The sequence below is a fragment of the Aythya fuligula genome, chromosome 5 (assembly GCF_009819795.1).
Source record: "Aythya fuligula isolate bAytFul2 chromosome 5, bAytFul2.pri, whole genome shotgun sequence".
NCBI lineage: Eukaryota > Metazoa > Chordata > Aves > Anseriformes > Anatidae > Aythya > Aythya fuligula.
In genome coordinates, this window is record NC_045563.1 from 49332779 (window position 1) to 49356790 (window position 24012).

Below are 24012 nucleotides of genomic sequence, written 5' to 3' on the forward strand. Positions count from 1 at the left end.
TGATCTATCACTGTCTACTTCTTGGAGGACTTGCCTTTCTTGTTTGTGTGCTTCCCCCACATGTTGAGGTCCCTATGGCAGTGTGAGCATCCTTTAAAGGTGCCATCTGTTGTTGGTCCAGAGTGTTTTGGCTCCTGGGAGGCTATGGCAGGGAGATGGCACCTCTACAGCGGGGATGAGGGTAGTGGAAGAAGATCGAAGGCTAGGGATATTACATTGCAGTCGTTGGGTTATACTTGAACAAATGGGTTATACAAGTGTGCTTTGAATATCTTGTAGGTAGTGGACAGACAAATGGCAGGTTTCAGTTTAAAACAACCACCCTGGAGATAGCTATGAATTCCTCAATTTCTCATGTGCTTGTAGCATGTAGCTCCAACAGGGCCTTCCAGCTGATAACAGCAGGCCGCTGATCTTCCTTTTTCTCTTTGCCATTTAAGCGCACTCGTGGTATTTTCCAGCATACCTAAGTGTCTTGTCACAGCTTTGCTTATGTAGAGAAACAGCGCTGTAGGCCCTGAAGTGACCTGCAAATCAACATGCTCTGCAAGTACGCGGCAGTTCCAGACCAAAGGAGATTTGGCATGTTCATAATAAATGTGCTTTTGGGGAGCTGGAGGAATTGCCCAGATGTAGGGAGTGTTTGTTATGTATACTGCAGATTACATGCATAGCAGACTTTAAAGGTCTTTTTTTTTTTATTTTTATTTTTGAAAGACTCTTTAAGGGCAGTTCTTACTTTAAGGAATAAAAAAATAGGAAGCCAGTCAGTATTTGGGAGCTGTAATCCCCTTTGTTATTGTGGCAGAGAAGCACTTTGAAGCAGACAAGGCATCTAAACAGCTTTTTAAGATTTTCAGTTGGAATGCTGCAGTCGGTTTCAGTCACCTCATTACCAAAAGTTGGCGGGAGTTCAGAGAAGAGTGACAAAAATGATTAAGGGACAGAGAGATTGATTTATGAGGAGATATTAAAAACTGCTAAATTATGCATATCTCAGCTAAGCCATGACTACGCAGGAAGATAAGGCTATCTACGCTGTATGTGCAGGGTGCAAACATTGTTCAAGGAGGGATTACGTAGTTATGTATGCTGGGGGATAGCTAAGGGTAGAAGGATGGAATTAGGAAAGAGAAAACAAAGATGAGTATCAAGGAAATCTCCTTGGCAGTGAGACACATTGAAGCTGTGATGTAATCTCCTAGAAATGCTGAAACTGTGCTGCTTCAGGTTTGTAAATGAGACTAGACAGAGCAGTAAATAAGCTGTAAGGTGCTAGGTTTGCAGTGGGTGAAAAGACTGCTCTACCTAAATGAGTCTGCCTAAATACTGTTCTGTTCTTACTGAGCGTGCATTCACCTAACTCACAGGGCCTTATTTTCCTGAAAGGATTTTCTGGGTGTGTATTACCCTCAAAAAGGAGTTTCAAATTCAAACTGAGAATTTGAGAAGTGTCAACGCTGCCGTTGTATCAATTCCAAAAAGCAAGTTGGAAAAAACAGAACCAGTGGTAAATTAAACCCTACACAGTAGTTCTCAGCTGGGACTGTTGGCTTATAAGACTTGAGCTAAACTGAGTTTGTCATAAGGGGAAGCAAAAGGCAGTGCTGCTTTCCGTTTGTCTTCAGGGTGAACAAAAGCTGAGCACAGTGCTCGTTACAGGGACTCTCATGAAAGTGAACAGAAGGCTTATCACGCTGTGGGTGGACTAAACCTCTGTTAATTCTAATGAATCTTGTATGAATTAGAAATTTCATCTCCCTCTGCTCAGAGAGACAAGGTGTGTTTGATTGCCAAGTTACTCCCACATGTTCAGTGAATTGACCAACTGTTGCATTGTGACCTGTTGTTGTTGATTGCTTAAAGGCTATTTCACTGCCCGATAGGAGAGTCTCTAATGAAAGATCTCACTTTCTCTTTTCGCAGCAGCAAATCCCTTGCTTTGCTCTACTGCCCGATTCCACTGTAAAAATGGTCTTTGCATTGATAAAAGCTTCGTCTGCGACAGTCAAAATAACTGTCAAGACAACAGTGATGAAGAAAGCTGCGAAAGCCCTCAAGGTAGGCATAGGGTTTTTATTCTAATCTGCAACATTATCCCAACCTCAACTAATGTGGAGCAGGCACAGTAGAAAATATGATTCTCTTGGCTTGCTCTGTGTTTGCTAGAGCTGTGTTTTCCTGATCCTGCAAATGAGTGGAACACCGTGTGTGTTTGTGTGTATGCGTGTATTTCATTATTGGTGTTCAGAGGACTGTTATCTTTCTCAGATTAATAAAAATGCACTTCTGCAGGAAGTGTTTATAATCTGTCATCCAGAGCTCGCCAAAGTTGCTGGGAATGCATTTAGTGACTTCCAAGAGAGACGGATTGGACCCGGAGGGGTCAATAATACAACTTCACTTTGAGGAAGTTTGGTAGTCTGTCCGTTTACCAGATGAGTAAGTCCATGCAGGCTTAAAGCTTTAGATCCTCGTTGCTCAGTTATTTTCTGCAGGGTATGTTTCACTGTGGGACAAGACTACAGAGAAAGAACACATTCCTACCCATTTTAATTTCTGTTTTATGAGGAGAAAAAAAATGAAGTCAGGGAAAAAGTTTTTACTAATGATTGAAAATTGTTTGTATTGAGCCTGGTGAGAATCTCAAAACACAATCTCTGGCATTTTTCTTTCTTTTCAACTTTTGCTCTATCTCTGCATACAGTGTTCCCCGCATTTGTTTTCTGTAACTTAGTACCATGGTGCTTTATGAAATATGAAATATATATGAATGACCTGAGGGTGACGAATGATGTGTATCAGGCATCAGCTGCTAAACGTTTTCATGTCTGAGTTACTTCTGAGAGACCAGAGTAGAAAAAAGGGAGGCTGGGTCGATGTTTGCGGGGATATCGCAGTGCGCTGGGACCTATAGAGAGCAGGATACATGAAGGGAGAGATAAGGCAGGGTATGAAAGATGAAATCTGAGAAATTGAAGGAGAATTACTTCAATATTTAGCTGCACTGATGATTTAGTCCTTCATGAAAGAGAAAATAATTCAGAGCTCAACATGGTGATAAATATTCTTGACAACTCATAAGGGAAGAGGGAAAACAAGCAGCAGCGATGTCAACAAAAGAGGGTTTACAGCAGTGGTGTGTGATGAGCTCTGCTGTGTGGTTTCTCTGCCTAACCTACGAGCTCTGTGTTGGGCTCAAGATGTAAAAGCTGACTGGGTCAGCCTGGTACTTGCCCAGCTTGTGTCACGTCCCAGAGACGTAACTCAGCTCAGAGAGAGCCTCCTGCACTGCAGTTGTCTTGGGGAAAGGGAAGGGAAAAAGGGCTTGTGAGCGGCTAGCGCTCTGTATTGCTACTGCAGTAGTGCTGCTGTGCTGAGGGGTGAATTGTTTTTCACTATGGGCCTAGGGCAGCCTAATAAGATTAATGTGTGTGGTAAGGTTTTGTTGGGTTTCTGTTTTTTTGGCATCGGTAGCTTGAAGCAGCAGTGTTCTTTTCCAAGGTTGGGATGGCTGCTTCCTCTGCAGATTAATTGGCTGGATTGCCTCCAGGTTGTTTGTTGTCATGACAATCTGCTTTTGGAAGTGACTGTCAGGCTCAGGAGAAGAAAAGAGCTGTATTTCATGAAGCCGCTACTTTGTCTTTATCTTTGGTCCTTCTGGAAAAGTCAGATTAGTAAAGGGGGTTATGCAAAGCAATTCTGCCTCCTTCTATGCATGAAAGAGCCCCCACACAAGGAAAAAGGAACTCTTTCATTAGGACCAGAGCAGCAAGGAGGTGTTTTTATTTATGTATTTAAAAAAAAAAAAAAAAAAAAAGCACTCAAAGGACAAGATCGGGAATAAGGAGATTCTGAGGTGAAATTCTGGTTGTGGGGTGTGTGTGCAATTGTCTCTGTCCTTTGGCAGTTGAAGAGCTTCCCGGAATTGCCATTTCCCCATCTGTAAGTGGGATACGTTTGTATACCTGTCTTTCAAAGCGAGGATTAAACAGTGTAATGTGCTCAGCTTCCCATCTGAATGTAAATGAAGATTCCCTCTGGAGTTCGCAGCTATGGGTATGTCAGTGCTGGCTCCCAAACACACCAAGTACTTTGTGTTAATTGAGAATTAGAGGCTACAGTGGACAGTCTCTTTCATTTCTCTCAATTCTTTCTATGGTCATTTATAATTACCATAATTATGATGAGTTTTGTGTTAACACAGCACCCAAGAATCCTGGTCATTAACTGGAATTTGAGTGTTCTGGGTGCTTAGGGACAGAGCAAAGCAAATCTGTAGGGCGTTGTAAAGGCAAGATGGAGGATTTTCTTTCCACCAGGCATGTTATCATGTCAAATGTAGTAGCTTTAATTCAGTGTAATTGAGTGCGGTCTGACATAGGAGATTGCCCTTGTGTGCTACTTTCCTATCTAAAAAAATGTTGATTTAGCAATCCGTAAGCTTTTGAACCACTCCCTGTAGTATGATAGTGTCATTATCGCCATTTAACAGATGGGGAAGAAGAGGCACAGATCAGCTGAACACAGCGCGGGCAGAGTAACATCCGGGCTGGTGGCAGAGCTTCATCTCTGCTCGTCTGCTGCAGGGGAATGTCGTGAGGCGTAATCAATGTTTGCAAACTGTTTAGAGATACTATGATAACATGTGGAATAGAAGTGTGAATTATTAATTGGTACTTTGCTCTCCTTCTGCTCTTGGGTTTACTGACAAGTTTTCTAAATTAACACCCCTTCCTACTCCTCCATGGACTTCAAAGGCCTCCTTTATCCTGCTGTCATTACTGGAAGGCTCCAGTAGCATATCTGGTTGGGTTGTGTCAGGTGCTCCTTCACTCATAGACTTCGTTTCAGTCAAGCACGGTCGCTCTGCAGGCTGGAAAAGAGGAGTGTAACCCCCTTCTGAAAAGTGTGTCCCATGTCAAGGCCAGGTCAACATTCAAAATGCACCCTTCTTGACGAATACTGGCTTTGCTCGAGTGCTGTGAGTTGAGGTGAGCCTGAAACTATGGGTTTATAACGATTCCTTTTAGTCAGAAATAGGGCTGGGTTTGTCTGGGGACAGGGGGAGGAGACACAGGCCCCAAGGCAAAAACGGGAGGAGGGTCAGATTTCTGGAAACACATTCCTGCCCTTCTTTCTCCTTAGCACTTGTTGCACATCTTTCAAGGGCTTGCACATCTTCAGGGTGCAAGCAAGTGCTGCGTATCTTAAAAGGGTCTGTACGTCATGGGGGAAAGGGTGAGTTTAAAAACTTAAACCATGACAATCTAGAAGCAAGTCGGATGATTCTGCTCTCATTCCCAACATGGGTATTTTAACCTTGGCAATCCTCAGAGCTGTTCCTTTATTCGTACCCCAGCCACACTCCACTTGTCTCTGGTGTCCAGCACTGAAGTTGAACGGCCAGACTTTTCCCTTGGTCTAGTCTGTGGTACATTCATCCGAGTATCTGCCCGGTTTTAGGACTGGATCCCCATCCACTTTGTTCCTCTTGGAGCTTCGAGTCCCTCCCATGCCCTGAATCTACTGCTGGTAACCAGCAGCCTTCTGCCCAGCACGGGGGATTCCCCACTCTCTGCCAGCCGTCCACCAAACTAGAAGGGAATTCCTTGTTCTTAATACTTTTCAACAACTGTGCAAATTTGTTCAGCTCTAGGGCTACCTAGCTTATTCCTTTAATTGCTTTTAATCTGAAGGTGTTTTCACAGTGCTTCTTCCTTAAAATTCTCCTCCATTTTGTCCCGCTGGGCTAGAAAGATTTAGCCCCAACAAAAGCACACTGGCTATTTGAATTCAAACTCCTCTTCCTTTCACGACCCTTCTTTTCTTTCCTACTAAGTTTGCTAAATACCTTTATTAGCCTTAACCCCGTTGCCTAGGAAAGAGAGTTTCTTTGCAGCCGGTCCACAGTCCCTGGGGCTGGGGCTGGCTTCAGGAACGTGGCCACAATTGGAGCTCCGCAGTTGTTGGCAAACAGTGCCGCCGCCGTCAAGTTGCACACCACATGTTTTGCAGGTGCCCTACATTTGCACATTTCTGCTACATTTCTGCAATATATTTGGCAACGGCCACTGTCGCACATGTGGACGCTTCCTTATTTAGTGTTGTGTATTTTTAATTGAATTCTCATTAGGATTTTGATGTACCCCAATATTCTAAAACAAATTTAGAAGCGTACACAGTTGCCAGAAGTCTCTGATCTTTCTTCCGTGGCATATATAAATTGCTTGTGTAAAAACTGGCAGCATGCTGCAAATTGAAAAATCTGACCGTGTCAAACAAGCTGACAGCCGAGTGGAACAAACACTCCAAATTTCAGTGATACAACACAATACCCGACCTATAAACACCACAAAACAAATAGCTCTCAGAGCAACCTGCTCCGTGAAGAGCTCGTAGCCAGCCCTTTGCAGATGGCAACCAGAAATCCTGGAGTTCCCCAGTGCTGTGGTATCACTTCGGCTGCCCAAAGCCAAGTCTGGCTGCACGCGTTTCCCCTTACCGAGTCTCTCTTTGTCTCATTATTGACTCAGTCTGTAAAGTGGAGCTCAACTGGCAATTACCGTGTGTCAGCTCAGTCCAATTCAGCCTACAGCTGGAATTTAATACTCGGAGGCAGGCTGAACAGAAGCACAAACTTACGAAGGGATACAAATAAAATGTCACTGAATGTTTTATTAAATCGAGGCGATGCCTGAGCATATTTATCTCTCTAATAACCCTGTTTTATAACACTTGCTGGATGGAAGTCATCCTGTCAACCGTGCATTCTGTCTTTTCTCCATTCCCTGATCAAGTTCAGGGTGCTGCTTTCCCTTTTCCTCTCCTCGTGAGATTGTTTGAGAGGGTTTTTGTCAAAAAGCAGACTGATGCCTCTGTGTGGAGTAAGGTGAGCTCCAGGATGCCCGCGTTGGTACTCATCAGTACTGGCATTTTGGATGGCTGATCAGTTCGCCTGTGAACTGGTTCCAGCAGTGGGTTTCACACCACAGTCCCTGCTGCCTTTCAAGCCAGGCTTTTCCTTTCTATTTTTTTTTTTCCATTTAATTTGAACAGCAGGTAATAACACAGAGGTTTTAGATGGCCCCAGCCCAGTTCGGAAGCATGGTGACTTCTGAGCAGGGCAAGGAGAGGAATCCTGACTTGACGGCGCATGGGGGCTGTGCAATTTCGGGAGTGTAAAAAGCTGCAGCAGGGATCGCAGGGAGAAGCCTGGGCAGCTGGTAGGAGTGAGTTGCTGCACCTTGCAGCTCCTGCAGCTCGCAGGGATGGGGGGGTTGGTGCAGAAGAGGCGTATGTGCTGGGGAGGAGCCTTGCGGTGCCCCTGGGCACTTTGGCCTAGCATTTTGGCAGAGTAACAGAAGTGCCCAAATGTTAGCCCAACGCTGTTGGGAGAGTGGCTGTTGCACTAAAAGCAGCTGTAATATATCCACAGTCCAGCAGTGACTTCAGGTCTCCAAACCAGCAACAAAACACCTTTTTTATTATTATTTTTTTTGGTAGCTGGGGCTGAAATTGTGGTTCTCTAGCTAGGTTCAAAAACAGTGCAGGCAGGCAGTAACCATGTATCAGCGACTGCTTTCAGCCAGAGGCTGATTAGGGAATTGAGGCTGTGAGTGGCATGTTTTTTCTCACCTGTGCAGAGACGAAATAAGAGCTCTTAACAATTGTGTCCAGATATTTTTATCTTCGCTTTGTTACATGTGCCTCATTAACAGCTCCAGAACAAGGTGATGACATGAGTATCCAGTTCCTTTGCCTGTGCTTCAAAACTTCAAAAACAGGTGATAAAATGTCACGCTAGAGGAAGACAAGTTTAAAATAAAGGACATTTTTTCCCATTGTTCTTCGGGCTAATTAAATTCTCCCTTGAGCTCTCATTAGTAAAAATCAATTCCTTTCAAATACTTTTTCTACGAGTTTTTAACAGCATGTGGGTGTTTGAAATACACCATACGTTTTGGCAATGTCATGCAATGTCCTGGCTGCTGAACTGCATTAACTTTTCAAAGTTGTCAGTGTCATTTAATTGTGGGGAAGGCTCCTGTTGCAGAGCAGTAGGCACAGCCCCCCGGTCTGTTTGTTGGCAGTGGAGAGGATCCAGATGAAAGGCACACAGGTTGATTTTTGACTTTCTCTAGAAAGACGACAGCTCCAGGTAAGGTGGAAAAGGATTATAATGTTTTTTGTTTGTTTGTTTGTTTGTTTGTTTGAAAAAAAAGAAACCTGAATTCCTGTTAGCACAGTTTCAGTACCAGGAAGGTCTTTTGTTGTTTTTGTTGTTGGAAAAAGTCATTGTCATAGCAAATGGGAGAAAAGGGCCACAGCAAAGGTTTTGTGGTTTAGGGCCACCGCACAGGTTTTCTGGTTTAAGTATTGAAGAGTTCTCACTAGCAGAGTGAGTTACCTTGGCCACCTCTTCATTTTCTAGCCCTAACCTTCATTCATCAGACCTGGCTGCTTTAATTCTGCTTCCAAGCCCAGCCTAGAGCTGGTCTGCACGGCTTTCTTGCCACGTCTGGCCCGTCAGCCCTGCACCTTCCTCCGGGTGGCAATCCTTGGTCTTTAGCCTGACTGTTGGCGTTGATCTGAGCTAGCTGATAACGCTTCAGCATAAATCGAGCTTTGAGACCTATCTGTGCTGGCCATGGCAGCAGAAAGTCTAATGCTAATTTAACCTCCAGTGCCTTCACAAATCTTGGTTTGGCATTCTTGTGTCTGTAACCACTAATTAGAAATGATTTCCTAAAGGGAATGACGGGGGCAGCTTGCTACCTTAAGAAGTTTGTGCAGGAAATTGAGCGGAGAGCACAAGAATTTTCTTGCTCCTTAGGAGTTGAGTTGTTCTTTTTGTCAGCAGCAGGATTACATTGAAGATCAATTTTGCTGCTCAGACCTGCGTGAGCAGGAAGAAAACATCCCAGAATCTTCTGTGTGAGGCTTTTGGGTTTTGCTTTTTATTATTATCATCTTTATTTTATTTTTTTTTCCTGCAGCTGCTGCAGTAAAGTTGGTGGATGTGGCTCCTAAAATGTCAGGCTGCAATTCTGTCCCCAGCTGAAACTAGTTTTGCACATGGTTAAAATCTGTATCTTTTCACAGCTTCGGTTATATCTGGGAATAATTTGCGACATGTGAGCTCTGTCAAAGCTCATATGGGTGTTCTTACTAAAATGTAAAGCCACAAGCAAGTCCACATGACCAGGTGTAAAAGTTAGTGTCTATAGGCAGAGGTTGCAGCAGTTTAATACAGAATCAATTATGTAATTGACTCAAATCAGCATGATTTCTGTGTAGACAGTCCCCAAGAGCAGGGTTACCAAGCTCTGTTGAAAAGTTTTACTGACATCTGCTCAGCAAGAATAAAAGCAGTGCGGCTGGGTCAGCCAGATGTCTCTGCAGCTAGAAGCTGTGCTGGTGCACTGCACTTGCCTCGGAGGAGAGCAGTGAGAAATGCAGAATTGCCCTCAAAGGCAGAAAACCCCGTGTTGGGGGGACCTCGTTAGGTCTGGACAGCTCGTGTCTGCTTTCTTGAGAAATTCTTGGTTAGATTAATTATGTTTGTTTGTTTGTTTGTTTTTCTGTAAGTGGCTTTATATAGCTGGCATGGCCACAATTTTACCTTGCCTTACAGAAAAAACAACTTCACATATTTTAAGATAAATAAGGGAGTGGGAAGCTGTATGTATTTGAGGGATACCTCACAGCTGTGTTGTTATTAACATCAGTGTGGCTACTAGACATCTCCACGTCTTTCTGGAAGAAGGAGTGGGCATGAAAAGCTGGTTCCAGCCAGGTCAGTGGGAGTGTTAACTTTTTGCAGCTGAAGCAAATGGCTTTTGTGTCTACTGCAGGTCATGCTTCAGTTGCTGTACCAGTTTGCTGTGTTCACTGTGGAGAAAAATTGCTTCAGGGTGATGTTTAAAACCTAAAGAAGTTGCCAACTGGGGTTCCAAAGAAAGGTATTTCACGCTGCCTGGTCTAAAACTAGCGAATGAAACTTGATAAGCAAATGGATTACCACCACAAATAAAGTTTGTTGCCAGACTTCAGATTAAACCAAGATTGATCCCCAGTCAAGCATTTCAGTACCTGTAAATCTGTGAAGGATGGGGCTGTTGAATTCTTAGCTTTACCTTCTTCGCTGCTCTTGCATTAAAACTTAGGTCCCAGAGTCTGATCAAGCTTTCTTGGAAAGCTGGGCACCACAGCAGGCTTTCTGCCTACTGCAAGTTGTGAAGTGGTGAGAGACACCATGCCAGTCTTCAGTCTGTGCGCTGCTTCCTCAGCTTGCCAAACTAACTCAAGCTCCCATCTCACATTACCAGATATTCTGTGCTAATTTGCTGTAAAAGATTACGTTAAAAATCCATATTTATAAGGGATGTTAAAAACATAAAGCAATTACATGGTTTTCAATTACATAAACATCAACATGCAATGGGAATTAGAAGCTGAATAATTAATTTTCTGTTCATTTGTAATATGGAGTTTATGCAAACAGTAAAACCTGGAGAACAAGCAGAGGGAGGAGTGCAGAGGGAACAGTGAGGGAGTGCCATCACGTCTGGTCTCCAAACTAGCTTTTAGTATCTCTGTTCCAATCCAGATCAGATGTCCAAGTAGATGTTGGCTGCTGAGGAAAGCAGCGATCTGGTGAGCACTGGGTGCAGAAGTTGTGTTTGTACCTGCACCCTGTAGTTAAGTAGTACTTACATTATCCTGGCTGAAAGTTTGGAAACCGGGGTGCATTTCTCATGTCCTGAGCACAGAGGGAGCAGCAGTGACAGCCGCCTGGATTCTTCCTCCCGTTGACCTGGTTGACCGTTGGCATTTTGGGTAAACTTTTCTCGTATGCCTTATCTCTGTTTTACAGAGGAAGAATACCAAACTTCTTACTTTTGAAAGCTTTATGAAGGATTATAAAGTAATGTGAGGAAAATAAATATCATGAATCATTTCTGAATATTATCTGTCAGCTGCTGTGCACCTGCAAGTCACTGTGAGGTCTGGGCATCGGTGCCAAATTACATCCTCCCAGGCTTCAAAGCAGGAGCTTCAAGGTCTGCTCTCTCCCTTCCCTTAATTTATTTTAATAGCATTATTGCACCACAGTAAACGCAGCAATTACCAACTAGTTCTTAAGTGGAAATAATTTTGGGAATCCGATGTTCTGGTTAAGAGGTTAGGTAATATGTTCGACTGTACTAAAACCTCAGGGATTTAAACAAGCATTTTCCATTTGTTCAGCTGCTTATTCCTAGATCCTCATTTCCCTTTCCTTCCTACGTGCTGAATAGCTAGGAAGCACCAACCTTGTTGTAGTGACGGCTGTCCAGGAAAACACCTCTAAGACTTCTTGAGATAGGCTCTTCCATGGTGGATGGTGCTCGTGATTTACCCTCTACAAATGAAGACTTAAGGTTTGTCTTCTAAAGGACAAGTTTTAGGACTGAGAGTTTTCTTCAAGAACGCTTTAACTAAAATTTGAAGTATTATGCCAAATGATTTTGAAGTCCCTAGTGGCTGGAGCCTTGCTGACTGGTTTGTAGGGAGATGGCTCGGACTAGCCTTGGGGGAAAGGGATCTTACGTGCAAATATATGGGAAGCTTTGCAAGGCACTGAACCGTGTGAGACGCCATAGCTATAGGAATATTTTATGGGAAAGAGAATGCCCTTATGGAGACTAACTTGCTGTCAAATTTAATTTCCCTATTTTACACTCCAGCAGTAGAAAACAATAAGCATATGACTCAAAGAAGGCAACGCTGTGAGGGAGGTTATTTCCTTGGTTAGGAGCTGGATGACTACAATCGACCAGGAAGAGGCAGGGGGGTGAGAAGACCACATGTCCATTCAAAAGCTAGCAAATTCCAACTAATTTTTTTCTGCTCTTGTTTACGCTTGCTAGTAAATTCAACTTTGGCTGACCAGGCCCCGGAGCAGGTATGTTGGTGATCAGTTGGACTGGGAGGACTGTAAGAGTTGGGCTCAGACAGCAGGGTGGCTGCAGCAGGTATGGGAGGACTGAAGCAGCTGTTGTGATAAACATGAAACATGGCAGTAGTGTGCAGAGCCTGGCTTTCAAACAGGATGGAGATGATGGGAAGGATTTAAGTTGTGTTCCTAGTTTATAAAATTGTGTTTTGTGTTATGAAAGGATCACTTGTCCCGTAGTCTTGCCATTTGCTCTTCTGTGGTATCCAGCTGATACAGCATGAAGACTGAGAGGGTGGTAACAATCAGCCCTTACACCCACCCATACCATTGTTCCTGTGATGAAGCAGATGCCAAGGCTTACATTCCTGAGCCCCACATCTTATTCTTTCCATTGAGCTTGCAACACCCGTGTGATTGAATCCCTGAGTGTTTGTACAAGCCGCTGCTGGGCTCTCTCTTGTCTTCCAGCCTGCCCTTTTCAGCACTTCTTGATTTATAAATCCCAGGAAGTTGATGATTAGTTGGTGGCAGCGAGAGATCAGATTCTAGTTATGACTGATAACTGTAAGAAAATATCCAGAGAGTACTTTCCTGGCCAAACTGGATGTAATTCAGGACGCTGTACGTGAGGGAATCTGGCTGGAGGTGCCTGAGGAAGCACGCTGAGGCGTTCTCGTGGGCTGCCCTACTGCAGCAAGGTGCAGCCTGATGCCTTTGCAAGCTGTATGGCTTCTCAGAGGTGGAAACCAAGCAATGTGGAAAAACACTTGAGAAATGAGCTAACCTCCTAATAATGAATTTTCCAATAAGATACAAGAATGCTTTTGGTCTCTGCCTTTCTTATCTGTACATCAGTCTTGAGTTCAATCTTTCCTGAAAACCTAGTATAAATACAGAGCAGAAAAAACAGACTGAACATGTTCTTCCAATTTTGTGTTCATCATTTTAGATGATGTCAAATTTGTGCTTCTCTGGTTTGTTTATTGCATTCTCTCCTATAAGCCATCCCAACCTTTTCCTCTTGTTAGTTTGCTTTCTCTCTCTCTCCAGTTCTCGTCACGTTTTCTTCATGTGCTTGGTTTTGGTTTTTGTTGACACATCAAACAAGGGGAGCTCTACATTAAGCTGAATTCAGACTTCGGTCACCTACACGGAGTTAAAATACTATCAAATTTTGTTGCTCTGTTCAAGTAAATCTTTCCTATTCAGTAGTTATGTTCTAGTGTCACCCTGGAGGGGTAGGCGGTGGTGTAGGCTTTGAACACACAAATTCAGAAAACAAAAAGAATGAGGGAGAAATCATACATCTCTGAGAAGACTGGATAGAAATTCCTTTATTGCATACAGCTCTCTGATATGGAACATGTCTCTTGTCTCTGATACGAGTGCCAGATAGTGGCCCTCTGAGAATATCATCCAGCTGGCGGTATTCATAGCAAATGTGCATCTTGTTTATAATTTCAACAGACTTAATGCTACAAGTTCAGTGAAGTCTGTAAGTCACAGGTAAGAGTAGGAGTCAATTCCTGATCCAGTTGTGCTAAAGCTGTTAGAGCAGGAATTTCCTTTCCACCTGTTTTACCCCATGATTTGTACTATGTATGCTTTATTGCCTTGATTTATAGCATTTGTCATCTGACACTGCTAGCAATTCCATGCATGCGGTTTGCCAGGTGGGAGCAGCCTCCTGATGCTTTTGCCATTAGCTCCGAGCTTTGGCAGCAGCGTTTTCCTGTAGGACACCGGAACCCAGCACGTGCAGTGGAAGGGGGAGTCTTGGAAGAAGCTGCTGCATTAAACTTCTGTTGGAGAGGGAAGTTTCCACAGGAGCTAGGCTAATAATCTACCTCCTGGGCGCCAGCTGGGAGCGACCCAGATCAGCCCTCTGCCACATGCAGCGCGTGGCAGCAAACGAAGCATCGCAGCAGTTGGTGCAAAGCAGGAGCTGTGCAAGTTAAAGTTGCTCACTCCTGTGTCAAAGGGAAGAAGGTGAGGAGACCCTGCAGTATGGCAGAAGGCAGGCTCCTGCTGCAAGTCATCTTGCATCGTTCGTCACGGCTGTGCATCCATGAGTGGTGTGTTGGAAGAAAATCTCTCCTGGGTTTCTGATGTTTTTCAACCACAAGTCTTCTTCATTTGGAACAGGGTTGAGTGCTCTGCACTGCATTTCCCTAAGCTTTTCCATCTCTGGAGCTGATTGAGGAGAGCAAAAGGGGGAGAAAACCACCAAGAGAGGAAGTCATCCTTTTTTACTTCTTTGCTGTTCCAGACGCTACAAGACTGCCTCTCCAAAACAGCTGCATTAACCTTATGGCTGTTGCCTCTGGAAGTGTAATCCCAACAAATTCTTCTCTCTCTCTCTCCCAATGTGTTCATCTCTTCTCTTGGCTGTTTGAAGGGGTTTCTTTAGCTTTTTCCTCTTCCTCTTTTCTTGTCCCTTCTACTCCTGTGCTGCGTACCTCCATCCCTTTCACACAGGGAAAGGAATGTCTCTCTTATGTGGGTGCTGTGGTTATGTTTCAGCAAGAAAACCAAAAGTTGTGATGGTGGATTTTTTTTCAAAGTGCCTGTTTAGATGTACAAATAATGCCAATTTTAGTAGGTTCTGTGCTCTTAGGCATATTTGAAAACACCACCTTTTTATGTAAGATACAGATTTTTAAAAAGGAGATAAAAAGCAAAGCACTGTAGAAAACTTAATGGCAGGCAGCACTGTTCTCTGCTTGGGAGAGCACCAGTTTGAGCAGACACCACGTGGACTTTGTTTCACTTCCCTCCTAGATAGAGGCTTCAGAAATGATCTCCTCTCCCTGCCAATTCCATTTGCCCTGTGAGCGCCGCTCTGCCAGGCTTTGTGCAGTGCAGGCTTCAAATCCTCAGGTAGTGAGGATTTCATTGCGGTTCCCAGGTGATTATTCTACCTGCAGTTCTCACAGTGAGCTTTCCTGCTCTGACTTCACCTCTGCTCTAGAGCTCCGTAAAACTCTTTGAGTATCACATTCCCTGCTTGGTTTCTGGGCCCCTACAAACCTGAAGTGCAGGTCATTTATTGCAGATAGGGAATGACGCTAACCTTTACCTTTCCTTTCTGTTTTATATGGAGAACAAACTCTCTAGTTCTTAGATATACCTGGAACCCAAATCAAGGAATGGATTTACCTCAGGTTTTGTGGATGAAGACTGATTAAAAACCACCACCGCACTACTTTACTTCCACTCTTACTGTAACCCATACCATGAATGTGCACCATGTGTTAGTGAACACCCATTCTGCGTGCGTTTTTTATGAAGGTCTCAGGCTGGTTGTTGCTGACGCTTGCTAAATTACTCTTGCAAGAAGATTCTGCTTGTCCTGAGACAGGGTCAGGTAGAACTGAGCATGCCTTCTGGCTTGCTAATTTTTCAGTGGTGAGATCAAGCTGAATTCATGCCCACTCTGTCATTAGGAACCTATTAAGCTGTTGCTCTCTGGCTTCATCTTTAAATGTGGACCTTACTGTTCATGTTTGGTGTGTGGTTCATGATGTCCTCATCGCTTTCTGTCCTCTGTTTTCTGTTTTTGTTTTTTTCCCAAGTCTCATATGTTTGCATAGGTGCATCATTTCAGAGGAATACAGGAGGGATGCAGATGTTATGACTTCATTTATTTATTACACTGTTTGGGCTTTTTTGATCTCTGGATCTCAAAACAACATTCAAATAAGGATTCTCTTTCATTTTTCTTGGCACTGGTTTCTCTCCCCATGGATGGAAGTGACTTAAGTTGGTTCTCACAGTCAGTGACTGATAATAAAAACATGACTCCACCCTCAGTCTAGTTGAATTTATAACCTATTTCTGTTTTGCTAGATTGCAATTTCCAAGGCCTCCTTCTGCCCCGCACAGCTTACATTTAGAGTTTCAGGCTGAATGTGTGCCCTGTGGGCTTGGGGAGGGGAAAATTTGCTCAGGGTTTCCCTTTTCCATTTTGCTTGGCTGTCCCTTAGCCAGAGCCCACCCCAGTGCTCAGCATGGAGGTGCTCGGGGGAGCAAGGTCCAGACCCTTGTCCCCAGCCTGGCCAGGTGGTGGCCAGGTCCTTCCTTGCTGGGGACTGTGCCTGGGGCTGCAAGCTAAAAGCAGCAGCTCTGCGGCAGCCCCAGCAAGTCCTAAGACAGCATCTATTGTCATAGGCATTTTAAACTGCATGAAAACAAGCTTCCTTTCTCCTCAGGAAGCAGAAGCATGTCTTACTTGCCAAGTATTGCAAGAAATGTCCAGAAGGAAGATCTGGTTAGGAGGAGACCTTCCTTGGGAGGGTAGGAGAAGAGGAGATGGGATTTGTGGGGTTATGTTGTTACATTTTGTTTTTGTTTTGGTTTACTGCTTTGAAACTATACCTATCACAGTTTATAAAATACTTAAATCTATCTGCCTACTGGCTCGTTAGTTTCCATTTCAAACCTGGATATAATTGACATAATTTTATAAATACTTAAAAAATAATGAGACAGTGTGATACTACTTGAGGGACCTTGTTCTTCAGAGCATTATGTATATCGCTTTCTCTGCCAGTTCCTTTTGCAGAACGGTTTATTTGCAGCTTCAAAGTATTTATACTGCTTAAGAGCAGTGTTAAGTATCTTAATTAGCTTGGAAAATGTTCTGGGCTTTTTTGTTCTTTAATATATTTTAAAGACATTTTCTGTGGTGAGACTTCAAAGTGCCACTTCTGCAATTCCTTTGACTGTGCAAGTGAGCTGTCACATTCTCCAGAACTGCAGCTACCTGCTAGCATTTGTTTTGCTTTCAGGACATCTCATCAGATTGTTTTTTTTTGCAGACAGACCCACAAGCCACGTTCGAAAGTGTCAGGAAGAGCTGGTGCCACATCACTGAGCCATTTATAGCAGAGAGGAGGGAGAAGGCTGGAGGGAAGGCTGTATGCTTTGCTGGGGTGCAACATGTTAATGGGCTGCGTACATCCACCTTGTACATTGCCCAAAGATAAAGGGCCACCTGCCCAGAGCCTGGGGTCGGCACAGGAAACCAGCCTCTATCCGGTGCTTTGGGGGCTGTGCCCACCCCTCCAGTCCTCAGTTCTCTGCATTTTGTTGTTTCATCCCAGTGTTTCATTGCCAGTTGGTGAGCTACTGGGAGATCTTAATAAACGTGTTACTGCTGGAAGAATATACTGAAGTGTTAAGCAGAAACTTCTGAAGCGGTAAGTGGGCATTAGAAGTTGTCAGAGGGAGTTCAGCTGGGTGGAAGGGGGGATCTCTTTGTCCAAGGTTCCTGGGGCTGTTTGCCACTAGAGATGGCAGACAGCCTTTGGGGAAAAGCAGCGTGTGGTTGGTGTGTTTTTGGCTCCATTGGTGTAGGAGCAGTACTGGAAAAAACAGAAAAGTAAACATAAGTGGGAGATGAGACCCTTTCCCACCGTGCTGGCTCAGGGAGAGGAGGGCGAGGATTTCAGGGCTGTCCTGTGGCAGGTAAGTGTGGGTGGCGAGTGTTGTCATGCTCGGAGTGGGCGCGTTTGCAGAAGATGGCGTCATCCCGGCTTTTCCCAATTCGTTCCGTCCTGTAGCTTAGCCACGTGTTCTGCCAGCCCTGCAGAAAGCCACGGCCTCTGCTTCCACCAGTCCACGAACCTCACAAGGAGGAGGCAGCTGCCTGCTGCCACTTGGCAGTGCTCACTGTTCGGGCTGTGGTGCTGGCTCTGCTTGAGCCCCACGCTGTGATGGAGGCAGAGGCTGGGCTCGCTGAGGTGGGGCTGCACGGCAGTAGGGAGTCTTGGCAAGAACATGGTGCTCGTTCCTACAGATCGTAGTGATCTTGCTGTACTGACTCACGGTCAGGTAGATAAAGCTATTACTGCATCTTTTTTTCATGTTGCTTATGTTTTTATCTGTCAAATGTATGTTTTTAAAACACAGTACTTCGTGTAGGCCTCCAGAGCCCGGGCTGGTTCTCTCCATGTTCAGTTAGATGCCTTTTGCTTCCAATTTTTCCTCATGAACTACCAAAAACTAATTTCATTAGAATAACTTGCTCAAAAGAAACGTGTTTGGAGAAGTCCAGAAGGCTAAGTGGGAGTCTGAGTGCTCTGACAGAAGTCGCTTTGCTCTCGGTGAGCGCTTTGTGCTGTGGCAGTTCTGGTTTTAGGTAGCTTTCCAGGCGTGTTGTGTCGAGGGCAGTGGGCACAGACGTTGCAATAAGAGTCCTGTGAAAAATGCCAAAAATTAACTGCATATCAGGTACTGAAACCTTGAAGTACAGGACCATATTTCAGTCAGAATGAAGCCTTTGAACGTTGCAGAATCTTCTAGCGCGATGCTGAGGCTTTCTCTAAAAATGGCTGCCTCATCTGCAGAACTCCTGTTTCTACTGTTCGCAGCAGTTTTCTTTTTCTTTCCCTTTCTCCCTCTCTTCACACCATCACATGCATCTCAGGAAACTCATATACCCTAATCCTATGCTTGGCCCACGAGACCCAATGAGCTAATAACCTGAGAGTAAATTGCTGTAGCAACTGCATTCACAAGTATCATGAACAGCTTCTTTAAAGTGGTGTTTGATTACTTGAGACACAGGTTTCAAAACATTAAAACAGCTTAAATAATTACTTGGCTAAAGCAATGAAGTTCTGTGAATAAATTTCATTTTTTACGGACCTCATTTTTTTTCCTTTCCAGAAAATGGACAAGAAGCCTGTATTAAAAAGTAATTAAATCCGCAACCCAAGCAAGACAGAAAATTCAAAATATAATGCAAATGCAGTTTTTTCATTTTGGAGATGATTGTTGCCCATCCACACACACACACACACAAGTATGCACATCATTAGCATTGACAAAGAGCTGATGGTTAACTTTGAAATTCTTGGTTTCCAGGAGTTTATCTCACAATCTCATCATGTAAATGCATTTTTTTTTTAACTTGAGCAGTTGCCATGAGAATAAGTGTCTGTCTAGAGCCCTGCATAGGATGCATCCTGCAAAAGCCAGGCAGAACTATCTGTTCTGTTGAAAGGGAGTCATGTTGCTTTGATTTATAATTAATCTTTAAGAATCTAAAGCATCGTGACAGGATAAAACAAACAAATCTGACTGTCTGACAGTGGTGGTTGCCAGCTGAGGCAGTGTCCCACATTGCATTGTATGCATGGCACTGAGGCTTGGTGGACTGCTGCTAATAGCTAGCTCTCCTGAAGAACAGGTGCGTGGTGTGTGAGGCCGTGCTTTGGTTGAAAATATGTAGAAAGGAATATGCTTTAAGAACATGTATCTCTGGCTATCTGGTAAAAATTGAAAAAATAAAATCAGTATTGGAACCTTAATTTTGCCATGCATATTCAGGACGTGTTTGTGGGGAGGGTGATACTTGACAAAACCTTATTCCCCTCGCTTCTGAAGGCCAGCTGTGCTTGTTGTTGGTTACACAGCTGATAAGCATGAGGAGGAAGGAGGGGAACTGCTGAAACCCAAAGCATGAAGCAGGGCAGTTGCTGGAGCTCCTGTGTCAGGTAGTTGACCTACCAGAAGGTAGAAGAGAAGCCTCAGTAAAGTCTGCTATGTGGCTGTTTTCCTCCCCTGGAAATATGCTTTATTAGAATGGATCTGAACAAACTTCAATCAGAAAGGAAAGGTGGGAAGTGGGGATGGTTACAGAGAGCTGGCAGGGGCAAGTGCCAGCTCAACCAAACACCCACCACCACCAAAAACCCCACGCACTTAGGTGAGATTGTTGCTTGGTATAGGATAAGATTTTTGTGTTAAAGTAAAGAATTTTGTTTGTCAGTGAAGAACTTTCTTTCACCTCTCTGTTGTGCCCTGAAGATGGACAGTGGGGCTTCTCAGCGCTAGAAGACTTGTAGTTTGATCATTGCAGAACATTTTATAAGCTATGTGCAGCTAGAGATGGCTATACATTTTCTAATATGAATTCTTTTCATTTTCATGTGTATATATATTTCTCCAGTGCAATGAGAAGGCTTAAACCTTAGAGTAACATACAATACCTTGATGATTACTCAATATAATCTCTGCAATATCTTTATCGTGGTTTGGTTTGAATGCTACTTTGCCATTACTAGTGCTACAGCGCATCCTTCTGATAATGTTTTATCTTCCTTCCTTCTCACACCAGCAAGGTAAGGACCTGAATTTTGTTGGCTTGGTCTTTGCAGCCAGATGCTGCTAATAATACTGCTTCAGAGGTGAGCCATCCCAGCATCTCAGCAAATGCAGTCTGGCTGTCAGCACGGTCACCAGCCAGGGCTCTGCCTCCTGGAGTAATATCCTCGTCTGTGACGGGCACAGCCCTGTGGGAATCAGCAGATCCGGATCAACTCTGCTGGTGGTGGTTTCCTTTGCATGGCTTCATGGCTTGATTCATGCATATGCAATTCACCACCATGGATTTTGACATTCAAAACACTTTTTTCCTGGCCTGATATAGTCATTGCTTTGAAATCTGAACTAATGTTTGGACCGCTTCCCATGTTTTGCCCCAGAGCTGCCAGTATACCTGTTTCTTCATACTTCTATTAACTTGAAAACGGGCCGCTTCAGACACTTCCCTATGTGAAAATTGAGCTAGATCTTTCTTAAGATTAACCTTAAAATTAGAAACTTTGCACTTGAATGTCTAAGTTGTGTGTAATTTGCCATGACTACAAGCACATAGTCTCTGTCACGGAAAGGTGAAACACACCGAGCCATTCCTGAATAAGTCTGCCTGCATTTCACCAGCTTTGTGCTCCCATTGTATGGGTAAAGAAAACTAGATTCTGTTTTGGCTGGGGTTTTCTAGTGTTTTATAGACACTGTGTGACTATGTGTGGTGGTGTCATGCTGTGTGTGACTGTGCTGTCTGTAATATATCTGTGCCATGCCAGGGTTACACCATTTATACGCGCAGTTTCTGCTTTGCTACCAAAGGCATCCCATACATGCTGGGTGTGGTTTGTGTTTAGCATACCACGGCACAGGGAAGATCATTCTTCTTTGGACTACACGTCGAAAGCTCTGGAATAATATGATGGTTGATTTCCTATCGGAACAACTTGCCATCTCCTCTGTCACTCCAGAGGATAATGTTTTCCCTTCTGGTTCCCATTACTGTAATTAGATGCATTCAGAGCATTCTGTTTCTATCTATTAACAAGTAACCACGTGGTTGGTTCTTGCTTGCCAAGCAGCCACTTTTTCCAAAGGAAGCATGTATTTTACGTGAGTTTTCAGAGCAGCTATGTAAACAGAAAGGCACAGTAACGTGCAGCTTGCATGCTAACTTTTAGACTTCTCTGTGCACTGCCTCCTTGTGCACCTCCCTAGCTTTCTGGTACTGTAATCACTGGTTCCCATGCTACGCTGCTTGCGTGGATGTGCAGAGCACTGGCTGTTTGACTTGCCAAGAGATGTTTCTGTATCATGGGGATTTTCTATTGATCAGGATTTAGTGGGAGGCTGACTTGTCTTTCTGAACAGATCGCTCGTGTTGGGGAAAGCAGCTGACCAAGGGTATTTTTAGAAACTTAATAATCCAGAGAATGTACTGTCAAATATTTTCAGTCTTTTTTTCTTTCAGTTGGTATCACATCAGGTTAACATCCAGCTTGTTTAGGACGTGGCTGCATCCATTGGCACTATTAATTCTTTGTGTACTTTGCCCATAATAATTGCCCATAAAATTTTAGTGGCTGTGATTATTTCTGTACCCTGTTTCTTTCTTTTCCAGATGGAAGTGGGTTCTGAACCCACTTCTGCTTCTGAACCACAGCAGAATTGCTAAAAGCAGTCAGTAGTTCTTCAACAAACACACACACAAAAAGCCCCTGCTTTTCAGTCCCAATAAATTAAATTCAATGTCCATGGATAAGGTATGGATGATAAAGGCAGCCTGCCTTCAAACTCTCCTGTTTCAAGTTGGTCTCAGCGTTAATTCTGGATTTGTGTGCTGCTGTGGCAGCCAGCAGTACCTGCTCAACCAGCAGCTTTGTCGATAGTCTTAACACTGAGTTTAGTCAGCTGGAGGAGGCCAGGTGATACCTATCCAGCACGAAGTCTTCAGGCACAGTCACTTACTCATTTTCAACGAATTTCCTCAGTGTAGTGAGTTTTATTCCAAACCAGCACTTTGTATGATGTGGCCAAGGTGGTTTTGATTTCAGATTACTGTCTGTGTCCCCAGGAGCTGCAGTGGAGATAGAGCTGCTCAGCAGAACGTGTCTAATCCGACACACGGGTATTTGAAGCCTCACAGATGAGCAGAGGTTTGCTGCACGTTCCATTTACTGAAATCCTGAGCTGAAATCGTCCTTCTTGCCTGAAAGGAGGAACCCTCCTAATCCTCAGAGATGTAAAGAATGATGATGTAATTTCATTTCTTCATCCCTAACTCTCCAGTCCGTTGTGGCTTCAGGATTTGTTGTGGTTTGTGATACAGGCCAATGGCAAGGGAGATGAGAACATCTCTGCTGCTCCTGCCAGCACGGCCAATTGCTTTGCTGATGGACTCCAGAGCAGGGTGTCGGTGATACGTCTTGTGCTCATTGTAATCTGCTGCTGTATTGATACTCTGGCTGTAACGAGCCTCCGTACGAGCCTCTTTGTGGCTGGGAGTGTTCCTTATGAGTCTCGGTGGAGCCCAGCTCAATGACGGCGTCTTCCAAAGGATCTTCCAAAGGAGGAGCAGAGCCTGTGGCAGGGGGCTCAGCATCTGTCACAGCTCGGTGCTGTGACTCGGAGCGCTCACCAGCTGCATGCGCGGGGCTCTGCCTCGGTGCTGAACTGCTCAGTGTTCATAAAGGAGGATCTGCATTGTCGGCAACTAATTTTGCAAGTCAAAAAAGCTGTCATTTCTATTTTCAGAAATACTTCTGTTATGGTAGTTGGAGTGTAAATATAGGGATGATCTGTCAGTGGGCTTCTTGGCATAGCTCTAATTGTCACCGCAGATCATAAAGGTAAGGATCAAAGAAAGCGTCCTTGCCACTTGGGCCATCCTAATCAAAGGACTGAGAGATTGAATGCAGTTCCTTGATCATCTGTGATCCTACAATGCGATTTACAGCAGGTTTCTGCCTTGATATTTCCTTTTTTCTTTTTTTCAAATTTTAAAATAAGAAAAGTGCTCCTGCATCTCTCAAAGATGTACTTGGAGATTATATAAACTTTTTGTTGATTGTTTACTAAGGCTTTCTCTTAGATAATGAGAGTTGCAGCAGTCCAAAAAGTTGAGATTTTTAACATTATTCTATGACATCCAAACCAGCGTATTCTAGCATTGACTCACGTTTGCATGGTGCTTGTATCTAGCTAGTTGTTGAAGGATGAATACTCTAGACATCCCAGATTTATTAGTGTCTCTTAGTCGTCATGTTGCTGTGTTTGTTCAGTATTTGCTGAATGACAGACGTCAGCAAAAGCAAGGGCAGCGTTTGCCCTGTCCACCACAGATGCAAGCAAAGCACAGACCTGCCAATATCCACTAACTCTTTTTCTAGCAAAAGTTTGAAAAGAAAAGGGGCAGAGAAGAGCTGCCTTTCTTTTTCTGAGAGTAACGTGTGCATCCACAGCTCCTAAATGGCTAGGTTAGCACACCTTGTAGAGATGCCCAGTTGTGTGTGGCTGTTCTGCTGCAGCAAGATGAGAACTTCAGCCTGTATTTGGACTTCACTCTTGATAAATTTTGTGATGCCCATCTTCAGCAGACTCTCACTTGATCTTTGATCTTCGTAAGATTGTGACCATGGTGCTGTTTTACGTGCACATTATGCCTGTGGCTTAAGTGGGGCTGCAAGTTTAGATTTAACATCATTGTTTTTACGCTCCTCTCCAAGCTGTCAGAAAATAATGACAGGTGATAAACACACAGTTGTAAGCATCTGATCACAGGCACTTAACAGATTTATTATTTGATTTAGTGTTTTCAAGAGGCAGCATAAATTATTTTTAATTGCCAAACCATTATGTTAGTAGGGAACACTTTTTTCTTTGCAGTCCTAAGATTTTCTTATAGTGAGTATCTCTTCATGCTTACAACCATCACAACTGACTTATTTTTGACAGCATACATATAAAATAGG

At 43.9% G+C, this 24012-nt stretch overlaps 1 protein-coding gene across 1 annotated transcript in view; it reads left to right on the plus strand.

The window, feature by feature from the left end:
* Positions 1–24012, plus strand: part of LDLRAD3 (low density lipoprotein receptor class A domain containing 3) — a 77787-nt gene that overhangs the window by 25927 nt on the left and 27848 nt on the right. The window contains exon 4 of the mRNA XM_032188043.1: positions 1927–2061. Within this exon, the coding sequence (XP_032043934.1) occupies positions 1927–2061 (135 nt within the window). The remainder of the gene's footprint in view (positions 1–1926; positions 2062–24012) is intronic.